This window comes from Triturus cristatus, chromosome 3_1 (assembly GCF_964204655.1).
Source record: "Triturus cristatus chromosome 3_1, aTriCri1.1, whole genome shotgun sequence".
In the NCBI taxonomy this organism is placed as follows: domain Eukaryota; kingdom Metazoa; phylum Chordata; class Amphibia; order Caudata; family Salamandridae; genus Triturus; species Triturus cristatus.
Window position 1 is genome coordinate 871914289 of NC_140583.1, and position 14783 is coordinate 871929071.

Genomic DNA, 14783 nt, shown 5'->3' on the forward strand with positions numbered 1-14783 from the left:
CCCAGCCTCCCGTAGGAACAAAGCACCAATATTCCACCGCATGCATGATGGAAAGTTCCAACCTGGAAAAACGTATATTCAGTCCTTTGGGTACTGCACAGAGCAGCTGGCAGAACTCAAGGCCCTGATACTGGCACTGGAGAATACGGATCATGGATTCTCCACACTTTTAGTGTGTGATTCGTATTATTAGGTCTAGTCATATAATAAACATCTTCACTACTGGGGCCAAAATGGATTTCAAGATTCTAAGGGTTGGACAATCTAGCAGAAAATGTTTTGGGAACAAGTGGCAAAGCTGAAAGATTGCTAGCTACAGGCTCATGTAATACATACATTGAGTCACCAACATGTTGGTGTTCATGTTGAAGAGAATTCTAGGGCAGATGAAGCCGCTAAGGCAACAGTTCATACTGCTGCAGTTGCTGCAAAGACTTGTTCTAGTACGAGAATAGAAAAAGACTTTATGGTGTCTGCCAATGTCCGGCACAACGACACACACCTGCCGAAACGCTTTCCAATCAAGTACTCCTACAAAGGAAGATGCACAGAACATACTATATACTGACATTCCAGGAGTGGGGATAGAGTCATACCCAACACTGATCGCAGATTAGAGTGAATACTAGCTGCAAACGAGGGTCTGGGTTCAGCAGACACAGGGATTATTACTACCGTTTCATTATTGAAGCAGCACTTTTGGTGGCCTGACCAGGACTTTGTCCTCAAGTGTGACATCAACCAGCCGATGAAGGGCTCAACCGTAGCACTTCCACCACAGACACCACTATTGATTTCAAACAAGCCTCTTACTTGTGTCTATTTGGATCACTGTGGCCCCTTACAATCTGACGAGGATTACAAGTACATCTTGGTGGCAGTGGATTCATGCTCTAGATTCCTGTGGGTATAGCCACAGCGGTCAGATGAAACTCGAACTGTTATCAAAGACGTGCGATTCTTCATCGAGACACGTGATACTGGCACACTAAATTCTGACCGAGATCCTGTGTTTAGCTCTCTGGCTTACAAAGACGCCCTTAGAAGTTTGGGTGTGACCATGAGGTAATCCTCACCCAATCATGCTGAGGGTAATTCGGTAGTCAAGAGGAAAAACCGTGACTTAAAGCAGTCTTTAACAGCAAGAATACTAGGCCTCAGGTTGCAGTTGGGTCCATCACCTATATGAGATCCAAAGGGCACTTAACAATATGCCAAGAACATCCCTGGGTGGTCAGACTCCATATAAAATCCGGTTTGGGGTGAGAATGTGGGTCCCAGACTTCGATAATGTTAGCTCAGTGGCAGCATGCACACTGTTTGACATCAATGAACGTTTGGCTGTTTTACAGGAACTAAATTAATGCAGAGACGAACACAGTAAAAGACATGCTTTTTCAAAAGGATGTGGTCTTAACATCTGCCAAAGAGACTATTGATTCCCAGGTCACGAGGTCTTCATCTGAAATACAGACGCTACTTTCCTCTACATTTTGGGGGGCTGGTCCACCGTATCTTTGATTTGGCTGATAAAAAGGGAGTAGCGCACGGTTTTAAATGTATTGGCTCTGGATTGGTTAGTACCTTTCTGACAGTTTTCTGATTAATACCATCATTTATACACCCCGTGCTGGGAAGCATTTTTGGAGATCTCACGCTTGCCCTGCTACTTGTGGCGGGGATTATTATTTTAATTTTTCTGCTCCGCAATGGAGGTTCCAGTTCGAAACAGAATAGAGACGGCACTGCCTGTGCTGCAATGCCGTGAGTGCATGATACACTGTTCGGCACACCTTGGCTTTGAGAACTGAATGAGCATTGGTTCTCATCATTCAGGCCTGTATAGCCTCATTGCGTACAACCTGTATTCCGATTACTGGTGAACAGTCAAATGTGTATGGAGTTTTCTGCCTCAGATCGTGCTTGGTTACGCCATTGGACATTGATGTACTGATCGACCCTTTAAACGCCCATGAATATAGTTGCCCCCAGCATATTCCATTGCTGCTAAACGCATTCTCCCTGGGATGCTTTGGCTTCTAGGGTACTGGATATCAGCTCTGCGTAACGCTTACAGGATGTAGTTCTTCCCTCAGCGGCTGATGTGGGGACTGCATGGAACCACCTTTGCTCTATAAACCTATTTCGAGGTGCCCCTCTGGGAGCGTCCTCTGCGGTTGCTGGCAACGGTAATTTTCCGACAACCACTCGGAACACAAACAATTGGCTATTCTGTTTGGTGAGAACTATGTGGCCCGTTTTTAAACAAAATGCAACAAAAATGATGTTTTTTTTTTTGTTTTCTCTTGCTCTAATACCTTACTACTACGCACCTTGGCTTTCTGCGTGCTTGGTATTTCAAACTGTATGAAGGCCTTTTTAAGAGTTTCTATAGAGATTGCTTTTAGGTGATTTTGGAGTGGTTTTAGATTTATCATTTTTAAAAATATTATATGGCCTACTGTTTTTAGATAGCTTTTACGTCGATCGTTAGAATAAGGCGTGGGTGTTATGTGCCAGAGTTAGGCCCATGTAGCAACGGTGGACATTTTCTTACATTACCCTCTTTGGTGCTTTAGACTTTTGCTCACCCATTAATACATTTTTGCACCATCAGCGGAGAGGAACAAATCAAGCCACAAGCACAGACCAGATGGACAAGTGGGATTATATATATGTTAAATAACAAAGCCAATAATTCCGAACGCTGAGGTACTCTTTAGTCAAGTGTTCTACTTATGGAGCAAAATATAAGCCAGGAAATGTTCTATCGGTCAAAACACTAGAGACCCAGGAAAGGGAATACCAATTTCAGCACATCGACTCAAAAGAATATAATGCGTGACTGTGTAAAATGTCGCTCAAAGATAAAAACTGGTAAAGCGAAGGAATGTTTGAGAGTACTAGGAAGAGTCCCAAATGTTAAGGAGGCGTTTTTGATGGCTCTTGTAAAAGCAGTTCTGTTAGCAAAAGAATTTTGTGCAGTTTTGTAGGAAAGGGTCACAAAGGGAACCCGTGGGTTTACTGGAAAATACAATAGGCTTAAAAGTTGAAATGTTTGGGATACCCCAGGAAGACAAGTTCCAGATGGGAATAAATAACCAAAATATCACTACAAGGTGGTCCATCCCTCAGACAGCCCTTGAGTGATTTTAGAACCAAATAAAATAGTAAAAGCACTGCATTTGCTGTCAGATAGAGTCCTGTTCGAATATTTGCAGGTTCTTTAGCTCGCTCATGACATCAAAACCACTCTAGTAAAGTCTGAGGCTCGGTCCGTATTAAATCACAAAGGCTTTCCCTCGACCAACAGCAAAGGATGACGACGCTGTGTTTTGCCACAATATTGATTTAATGGTCAGCTGTCGGACACGTTTCGCCTGTCTGACAGCTGACAATTAAATCAATATTGCGGCAAGACATGCTGTCAGATAGAGTCCTGTTCGAATATTTGCAGGTTCTTTAGCTCGCTCATGACATCAAAACCACTCTAGTAAAGTCTGAGGCTCGGTCCGTATTAAATCACAAAGGCTTTCCCTCGACCAACAGCAAAGGATGACGACGCTGTCGGACACGTTTCGCCTGTCTGACAGCTGACAATTAAATCAATATTGCGGCAAGACATGCCGTCGTCATCCTTTGCTGTTGGTCGAGGGAAAGCCTTTGTGATATATATATATATATATATATATATTCACTGAAAAAACCATAGGTTTCAGGGGCGTTATAGTTAGCTGGACATTTCACTCGTACAAAACCATTGAAATTCCCCCGTTATAGTTAGTTCAGCTAACTATAACTCGTGCGCCCGCAATGCACTGCTGATGACGTCACATATTACATCACTCATGACATGGTCAGTGACATCACTCATGACATCACTCATGACATCACTGACGACATCATCCACGTGATAATCTGATGCACCTCCTCATACCCTAATATAACCTTTGATACACCCACTCTAAAATACAGACTACCATTTTCGAAACAGTAGACACACCAATACCAGTTAGTGCATACCCACTCAATTCCAAGATCTACACACACATCCACTCATTCACCCATACAGTCACTCATACATGCAGTCATCCATCAATACAGCACTATTATATGCACTCACATATCTATACATACACACACACACACCGCCACTCATCCATACAGTTACTCACACACCTAGTCAGTCATGCAAAGAATCAATCACACTCCCATTTACTCACCTATAAAGTTATACACACACCAGCTCACTTATTCAAACATATACTAACACATACTTACACTCTTATACAATAACTAATACAAGCACGCACACATCCATACAGCCACTCTCACATATAGTCATTTATATACTCCAACAGCCACATATACTGCCTTCACATATGCAGTTACTCACACATGTACCACTGAGGCATCCATTCACTCACCAACACACCCATACACACACTCACCCACCCATACAGCCCTTCACAGATACACTCTTAAACCAATACACCCAGTGAATCACCCAGTCACAGATCTATGTACAGAGTCACACCTCCCACCCACCCACACAGACACTCAGGCACTCATACAGATACTCAGACAACCAATCAATAACCCATATAGACCCTCATTTAGCTGCTCACCAACCCATGCAACTGCTTACACACCAACTGACAAGCTAAACTGTGTGAATGTCTGTATCAGTCACTAACCCATGCATTCAGTAAGACACATTTAATCACTTACTTATACAGTCAGTCACGCACCTACTAAATCATCCATGCAGACACTTATACACCCACTCATTCTTCAATACACCTTGGCGCATATTATATATAACATATTTAAACTTTACAGAAACACACATTCACTGGATATATCATCAGTGATGTCACTGACCATGTCATGAATGATGTAATATGTGACGTCATCAGCAGTGCGTTGCGGGGGCGCGAGTTCTAGTTAGCTGAACTTACTAGAACGGCCAAATTTCTCTGGTTTTGTACGAGTAAAATGTCCAACTAACTATAACATCCCTGAAACCTGTGTTTTTTTCAGTGAATTTCTAAGGTTTTGCAAATGCTTATTTCTAACTATAACGTCCCTGAAACCTATGGTTTTTTTTCAGTGAATATATATATAAATGTATTGTGTTTGTGAGGTGTTAGTACAAATGACGGTTGCTTCTTAGCCCCATGAGAGGGGAAGAGAAACAAAAGCTGTATTATTAATAGCCCCTTAAGTGAAATGTTTGGTGGAAGAGATGGCTCTTCAGTCTCCTATCCAACTTTCAGACCGGATCTTCACATGAGGGGGCAACTAGAGCTGCTTGACTCAAGCCTCACTCTAGACAGGACCCTGTTGTTGAGCTGACAACATTTGAGCTCAGCGGCTCACACTAAAATAAACATAACTAGGTCTACTTGTGGATTTGTGATTTTTGCCTCATGCATGCATGTTATGCAGGAGCCAGTATATTTCGGTTTAGGAGAGCAAAGAGGACCGATGGCTCCAAAACCAGTACAGCAAGAAAAGATGGGCACACTTTCCTATGGTCGACGCATTTTAGTGTTCAAAAACCCACATCAGAACATACATTGAGGGGTAATTGGATGCGAGGGACGACAAGGAAGGGATAGGTTGGTTCTAGACGATAAGGGGAAATGTTACAGGGGTACGCTGGGTTTATTTGTAATGAACAAAAGTCACTTGCCATCTCGTGACCTTCAAAGTCCACAATAACAAAATAACACATGAATAGTGCTTAGTTCTAGTGCTCCACTACTTTCTAAGCGCATTCTTTCTTTGAGTGTGCAATTGGTACATGTCTCACAGTTGATGTGCCTGCTGCAGATATCTGTATGTAACCTGTAAATCACAAATTTGAGTCTCAGATTCAATCAGCATTCCACCCTTCCAAAGCAGATAAAATTCCTAGTTTATGGGGCCTCACCAAAATGGTTTTGCCCTTGGTCCCACATAAGCCTCAAATAACGTGTTTTCGGAGGACTGCCTAAGGCTAGGAAGACAAAGTGAATGAGTACCACAGGAAGGTGCCACGATAATAGTATAATGAGCTTGGCTCAAAATATACTTATTGAGTCCAGCAGTGCAAGGTAGTACTGGAAGGCCGATGTTGGATGTCTGGTAGGGAGTAGTGTTAATGGACAGCATCTAAATTTGAGTGATGGCCAGGGTCTTAACTTTTGCTAATGGGGCAGTGTGGATATATTCAAGCATATATAACTTGCACTCCAGCCTTAGTTTAGAGAAGAAATGTATAAGTCTTAGCGTAGGCTCACTATTTATTTATGTTTAGGACAGGAATCTCCAAACTCTTCTGTAGCAAGAGCTACTTATGTTAAATGAAAATAATGAGGAGATACTCATATTATTAGTGTTGTTTTAGTGGCCATACCACACCAGACTACATTAGTGGTCACTTGCAGTGTGAAAAGGTTTTGTCAGTTTCAAATGCCTTTAATGGATAATATATAACCCAATGCCTCTGGCACCAAAGGTTATGGTATGAATAATCTGTTTGCCCAAAGCCACAGGATTAATCACTCACATATCAGCTTTAAATATATTTCATAAATTAAACCATTGTTCTCGAAACAAGAACATATGATTTCTGAAAATACACACATGTTCATATTTACTAAAAACTCTCAGTTTTATTTTACATATATTAGTTCATTCAAGCAAAAATGTCTAATTAAGTAGTCTGGGCTGCACACTGGAGAGCAACCTGCAGGTAGCTGCGAAGCTCCCAGTAGCTCATGAGCTACTTGTTAGAGAAGTCTTGCCTAGTGTGAACCTAACGTGCTCAATTTAGATGCGTTAACCCCCTTTTTTAAATCCTCTGTACAAGAACAGCTGGGTGTCATCTGCATTATTGTAAAATCTAATTTGTTTGGTAAATTGTGAAGTGTCTTTAAACAAGTGGTGTAAAGTGATGGAGGTCCCCCTGCAAAATGGAATGAGGGGGATCCACAAGACTCCCATATGTCACACATATATTCATTGGTCTTGGGTTGAATGGTGGTGCCTCTGAAGAGCTGTGGCCCATCTGCACCGGTGCTTTTGGAGGTGTCGGAAGCCATTAAAGAGGTGCTGGATGCAGGGGGCAAAGCTATGCTCGTTATGCTGGACTTGTCGGCGGCCTTCGACACCGTCCCCCATGAGGGTCTCCTCGCCAGACTTCATGACATCGGTCTGAGGGGGACGGTGTTCAGTTGGTTTAGATCATTCTTGGAGGGCCGTCAGTAAACGGTCTGGGTCCCGCTCAGCTCTGCCGTGATGCCGCCTTTGGGAGTTGGAGTTCCACAGGGCTCTGTGTTGAGCCCGACTCTCTTTAACATCTTTATGACCCCTTTGGCAGCATTGGCGGAGTCTCGGGGGGCCCAGATCGTATCTTATGCCGACGATACCCAGCTCCTCTTTACGTGCAGGAAGGGTGAAGATTTTGATGGAGAGAGTATTCGTGAGTGCCTTGGGGCTGTTTTTCAATGGTTCCAGCTTAACAGCCTCAAGTGCAACTCAGATAAATCGGAGGTACTCTTTTTTGGATGTCCATCTGACCCTTATTGGCAGGAATGGTGGCCTGCTAACATGTTCCCTCCAGCGAGCACCTCCCAGCTAGCTAAGAATCTGGGGATCAAGATTGATAATGGTCTGTCGTTTAGATCCCAGATCCCTGGTCTCACTGGAACATGTTTCAGCCTCCTCAGGATGCTCCGAAAGTTTCTTCCTTTGCTCTCAGAAGATCACAGGAAGACGACGGTGCAGGCCTTGATCGGTTCTAGATTGGACTATTCTAACGTCTTATATCTCGGCCTACCGGAATATCTCCTGCAACGGTTGCAGGTGGTCCAGAATTCGGCCGCTTGCCATTTTTGGCCTATATAGGCATGCCAGTGCCTCCAGTCTCCTACAATCACTTCACTGGCTTCCGATCCGGAAACGGATTATTTTTAAGGCCTTGACCTTATCTCACAAGGCCCTCCATGCTTCGGGTGCGATATATCTCCAAAGGAGACTTGCTTTCTACCATCCGGACCGAGCTTTGAGGTCTGAATCACTGTTTTTGGCTCTGGTTCCTCGCGTTAAAAAGGCTCGTATTGGAGGTCGCTCTTTTAAGCTGTTGGCACCGCAACGCTGGAATATTCTGCCTCTGGCACTGCGCAGCACCCCTAATTTGCTGACTTTTAGGAAGGGCCTTAAAACTTGGCTTTTTGCTTCTTAGTTTGCTGTTGTTCATTTTCTGTTTTGCCCTGTTTTCTGTCTATTGTGCTGGGTCTCTTGTTGCAGGTGGTTATTATTAAAAGCGCCGGGACACTCTTTTAGAGTAGCCGAGCGCTATATAAGACCAATTTTAACATAACATAACACCGCACAGGCTGTAGGGGTCTGTGTTACAACCCTGTTTTAAACATATGGAAGAAATGTGCAGGTCTTCTGGTCTGTAGTCTTCCTTCCTAATAATAACAAATGACAACTTCTAAATGTGTGTTAAGAGGCACTGGAATCTGGTCAATGGATGCATGATGGTACGTTATCTTGATAGTTAGGATCGAATGATGTTTACGGATCCATCATTCTCTGTCTTCTTCCCCCTCTCTCCCTCTATATCTGTCTTGTCCCCACTCTTTCTCCTCGACTCTAATCACCCGTAACTCTATATTTCTCCATCCCTCTTTCGTACTCCGTCGTTTTTTCTAAATCAATATTTGCCTGTCACTATACTGCTATCTCTCACTACAAATTTATGTGAACATCTATTTTGCTATTCACTTTCCTAAGTATCTATTATATATTCTCTCTAATTTCTCTCTTCCTTCATTTCCCTCTTCCCATCTCATTGTCTTTCTTGTTTTCTCTCTCACTTTCCTTCTTCCTTTCTTTAATCATTCGTCCTTTTTCCTCTCTTTCTCCACCTTTTACCTCTCTCTCTGGTCTTGTATCTCTTTTTCTTTTTTCACACTCTCTCTTTTTCTCCTACCCTTGCTCTCTCTGTTTCACTTTTCATCTTCCACTCTTGTTATCTCTTCCTCTCTGCCTATATCGGTTTCCCCTCTTACCTCAGGAAACCATCTGTCTTTCTTTCTTCCCCTCTATGTCAACCTCCTCTATTTTCTTGCTGCTATATGTTTCATTTATATACACAAATATTAAAATGTGGCAGGAGTTCCCTGTGTCTTCAACCCTCCCCGGATGTCAACACTGGGACCCAGATTTACAATATTTTGCGACTGAATAAGCTATTTGTTGGGCTCAGCCATGTTGCAAAATGTTATTTGTAATTTAAAAAGCCATGCAAATCCGATTTGTGTGGCTTTGTGTGAACGTTTTTAAAAAAGTAACAGAAGGCAGCGCTTAGCACTATCTTGCGTTACTTTGTGTCAGGGAGGTGTCCCATGGGTGGAGCATGGGCGTTCCCTTGCATCCACTCATGGATTTTGACACAATCCCAGATTAGGGTGAGTAAACCTAGAATTGCAGCAAAATGGTACACCTGCCTGACTCAGGCATTACAAAGAGAAATATTTGTATTTCTCTTTGTTAACTCCTCTTTCTATGCATGCTGCATTCTGGAAAATGCCTTTAAGGATTGTTTTTATGCAGGAAGGTAACTACTCCTGCACAAAAACAATCCTGCCTGTAACGCAGGTACCCTTGGACCACGGTGCAAGGGTGCCTGCTTTGGTGCCAGACAGCACACAGTGCGCCAGCGCAGGGAGACAGCAGAAAGGTGCCATATTTTAGCAGATATGATACATTTCTGCTGTTCCCATTTCATGCAAAGCAGAGCAGCAACATTGCTTGATGCTCTCCTTTGCATGAAAAATGAGCAAATATCCCCCCCTTACATTTATTTAACGCATATCTTCTTCCTGCTGTCTGTCTTTCATACTGGAAACTGTTGCCGAGCCGGATAATACTTTGTGCAATGTGGCGGGTGACACAGATATCTTATATTAAGATTTTTCATCCTGAGCACTTTATTTGTCTCTGTTCTCAACTGCCCATTCTCTTGTTCTCATCAAAAAATGTGCATATCCATCACGGTTGTACACCGGATGCAGTGACATTTTCATGTAAGGTTTTAAGATAAATGAGACTGGTTGCTGCACCTGTAGTGTGTACGTGAGCGCACAGATTTGATGCGCAGTTTGTAAACAACGTTGTACTCGATGCTGGTAAAACGTGCGGATTTATGCTGTAAAGAACACAATGTACTTTACCAAATAAAAGCTGGTGCAACCAGCTAGCAAGGGGCTCCGTGTCATGCGTGACCCCTTTAACCAGTCTTGTTTTTCAGTCAGCCGCCTTTCCATCATGTGATTTTTTTTTTGCGCATTGCTGACAGCGATACTACAAGTCCCTGAATGCAGCTAGCTGTTACCTAAACTTTAGGTGAAGTTAAATATCGTCACGCGTGACAAGGGACAGCAATACAAGTAGAGTAAGCTATTGTTGGGACAACATACCGCATAGCACTAGAACATGTTTAGGGTTTGCATAGAACTGGTATAAGTATCAACGTACACACCTGTGCTATGATGACCCTGTGCCCTCGCCGAGCAGTGAAATAATTTTGCTACTACACCGTGTGCTGGTGCTAACAGAAAACATCTTTTTATTTGGAGAGGAATTTTTTCGACAGAAGAGTGGCACTGCGATGGGTTTTCCTTCAGTCCAGACTACGCATGCCTACTAATGGGATGGTGGGAACAAGAGGTGGCTTGGAAACCCCAAAATCGAAGATTTGTGAAAAAATAGTAAGTTGGATGAGATTCATCGACGACTTACTAATTATTTGGAATGGTACTCAAGCGGAGTTTCAAGAATATTTCAATATCCTCAATGAGAGTTTGAACAATCTAAAATTCACCTTTGATCTAAGCAATCAGAAGATAATCTTCTTGGACATTGAGATATATATAAATGAAAGCAAAATACAGACAACACTCCACCGAAAAAGTACAGCCACCAATGCCACATTACAAGCGAACAGCTTCCATCAAACCTCCCTCATAACAAGCATACCTTACGGCGAATTCCTTCGCATTCGAAGGATCTGCAGTGAAGACACGGAGTGGATGAAACAGTGACATCACTAAACAGAGGTTTAAAAACAGAAAATACAACATGAATGTTATCAATAAAGGATGGACTCGTGCCAATGAAAAAACCAGAGATGACTGTCTTAAACTAAAACCTCCACCAAATCAAACTGATGAGAGAAAGATCAGATTAATCACAGATTTCTCACATGATTCAAAAGCAGTCACATCAATACTGAGAAAAAACTGGAAAATTTTACAGTTGGATAGCACGTTATCCAAAATTATGGGAAACAATCCAATTGTAAACTATCGCAGAGCCAAGAATTTAAAAGACCATCTGATGCACAGCCACTTTAGTGGAAAAGATAAAAAAGAATCTTGGCTACAGACAAAAGGCTTTGTGAAATGCTTTAACTGTAAAGTCTGTAAAATTGCGAAACCCATAACGGAACTTGCAATGGCCAATAAAAAATGTTGGAAGATACGTGAACTGATCACATGCAAAAGCAAATACACAATTTACATAATTGAGTGCCCTTGTGCACTCAAATATGTAGGGAGCACCACATGTGAGTTAAAGAAACGAATTCTTGAGCACGTACGTGCAACGACAAAGACAAAAGCAACGCAGTGGCCAAGCACATGGAGGCTGTTCATGATAGTGATTGGCAAAGTCTTAAATTCTATGGGATAGAAACGGTACCACCCCACATAAGAGGAGGCAACAGGGAGAAAATCCTTCGTCAAAAAGAGTCTAGGCACATCCTAAATATGAGAAGCATGACTCCCTTCGGATTGAATCAATCGGAGGAACTCTATATCCATTTATGAGGGTCTAAAAAAGCAGATGAACACTATGCAATGAACAAAGTCATTTACAAACATATGTATATAAAAACAACAAAATAAGGGGCCCCTGAGAAATAGAAAAAAGAAAAAAATCGGATTTATGATTATAATCATGGAATTAATAATGTGAAGAATCCAACAAGAACATAAGATTCGGTGAATCACATGAATTTAAAAGTGAACTTCATCTAATTGTATAAGCCCCGCCAGTAGATATCGGCATTCAAGACTGTAAAATAATAGTGGAGTTGTTCATTGTTAGATAAGTTCAACCATTGAATATCATTAAGAAAAAATGCATAAATTTAATGTCATGCTCCCTGTAATTTGACGTAATTGATAATCCAGTCCACGGTTTCTCAAACAAGGTTAGAAAACGTTAAATCTTGCCACACAAACTACATATCCCAAAAGGCCTTGCGGCAAGATGGGCGGAAAGGATGTGATGTAATTGAAGTGCAAAAAGTTTAAAAAAACAGGAAATGATTGTTTGAATTTACCGTGAAAAAGGCATTTGTAATGCCGAAACGCATAGGAATATTTATCGTCTGGCAACAGGCATTTATAATGAAAGAATAAATTAAGATCAACGCATACAACCTGTGAGGAGTGCGGCCCGTTTTTTCCTGGGACACTGGGAGATGAGCATAATTGATAGCGGAATTGGTTTCTACCGCAGGAGTAACGCACCGCAGTTGAGCGCCACGAAACTGATGTCGGGAAACCGTTGTTGGGGAATATATATATATATATATATGTGTGTGTGAATTTTTTTTAATTAACATCCTGTATAAATGATAGTTGGACAGATAGTTAAAATAGATCTTTGTGGCTGGGATCCAAGACAATGGTGACATCTTGACATGGATCCTAGAGATAACTTTGGGAAACCCAGACATGATGTGTAGAAAAAATAAGGGAGTACATTTTAGTTAATATTTCTTTCTAGTGGGATACAAGGTTGGCAAGATAAAAAAGTAAATGTTACTCTCCTATGAGGTGCGACCCAGACACACGGAAAGGAATTTACTGAAAGCGAATCCTAGGGGAAACAAATACCATCAGAAATTTGGCTGAAATAACGCTCTTATTAGTATGACTAAACCTTCATGTTGGGGGTTTTTATAAAATACAAATGGCTCACTTGATCCAAAGGAGTTCAAGTTGGATCAGAATTTCAACAGAAAAGTGCCTTAAAATAGAACTTGCGAGCTGTGCTTTGCAGAGACAGTGTGCAGGACGTGAATGAAGAAGGACACAGACCTGATGAGCTCTGACTTGTTCTATCTGAAAGGGTGGATCACTGCCAATGCTTCAAGGAAATGCTATAGCACTGGTTATATAGTTGACAACAGAGAAAGGGCCCTGGCACACAGGCAACTCCAAGGAGGATGGAGTGCACCCAGCATGAATTGTGGGTTTCTGAACGAACAGATTTAACAGTTTTACTTGTAACACAAATATAGCCAATCACTATAAAGCATTTGCAAGTTACCGGTTTTAATTATGGCACATTTACCTTTGTCCCTCTGCAGGGTCGTACAGACAAGATGGCCAACGCAGGGTCCCGCAATTCTTAAACAGTGCCAGTAAGATGCCAGATGGTCCTTCCTAATGTGGGTGGGCACAGGAACATGGTACATTGTGCTGGATGATGAACTGGCTATAAAGGTATGCCACACTGTTTCACTGATGAGTGTAAATTGTAATTCCTCATTGAGTATCATGAACTGTATTTCCCAGAATGCAAAATTAAGTATGGGCCCTGTATGAGACTTCCAAATAGCCGAGAACACCAAGTCACAAAGAAAGGGCATTTACAACCCATTTACAACCATTCTGCCCCCCAAAAATGATAATCACTCAATATGAGTAAATACTGTGATCACCTGAGCAATGTGTTTTCCGTACGCCTCTTTGGGAGTTTACAGTGGAATACCAACAAGGAAGGAGGTACCCAGACTGGACAAAAAAAAGTTTCTTGCACAACAGTAGAAATGCATTGTCAATATCTGTTGGTATAAAATACTTCAATGTTGCAAAACTCATCATGAGTTGTAGGGCATTTTTCTCATTATGTTTTCACTTTCATTGCTCATTTGTCTAGGACTTGGAGGAAGATAAACAAGCCACCTTACTGAGTACAAGGCTAAAATGGAACATTATTTTCCAGCAAAGCTATATCAGAGTTACATTCTCTGTGTTATCTTTGGGACCAAAGATGCTTTGGATGCAGATTCAATCAGCATACTATCAGTACACTGCATCTGAGCCGGTGCACAGCATACTAGAGTCAACCCCTAGTGAAGCTTTTTGTTCGCAAGCATTTAAATTAAAGAAGTTCCAACCTCAACAATGCAGGTTTGATGGCAACAAAGTAACCAGAGGCCAACTTCTCTTGTTTCATGGACAGATTTGATATTTTACTATATATATTACATACATAGGTTCAGCATACCTGAATTTGCAGTGGGTGAACCATAAGCTTCATCAGCAATTCCTGATCAGGTAGAATGGAATCTAGATCTATTTCTTGAAATTTGACAGCCTGAAAAAAATATAAAAATATTTAAGGCTACTTTTCCAATGTGTAAAACTTGTTAACATAGGATTGCACTGTTTATTCTGATAAATGCTCCAAAGTTTTGCTAATCTGGCACCCTGGCATACCAGGATACTCTTCATATGCAATAGAGTAATAAAGAACATGAACAAGAAATTAGACAATATTCACTTATAACTACCACACTTGTTATTCAGAAACATGTCAAAGCCTGCGATGTCTATTAAACACAATACCAGATAGCATTTTAAGGTGTCAATGTTCTATTTGCTACCCTTTAAAGTTTCATGCAAAATGTTTTAAAGATAATTTTT

At 41.6% G+C, this 14783-nt stretch overlaps 1 protein-coding gene across 7 annotated transcripts in view; it reads right to left on the bottom strand.

Moving 5' to 3' along the window:
- Positions 1–14783, bottom strand: part of UBR3 (ubiquitin protein ligase E3 component n-recognin 3) — a 2077978-nt gene that overhangs the window by 1279638 nt on the left and 783557 nt on the right. For all 7 annotated transcript variants that reach the window (XM_085645338.1, XM_085645337.1, XM_085645336.1 and 4 more), the window contains exon 13: positions 14365–14454. In XM_085645338.1, the coding sequence (XP_085501464.1) occupies positions 14365–14454 (90 nt within the window). The remainder of the gene's footprint in view (positions 1–14364; positions 14455–14783) is intronic.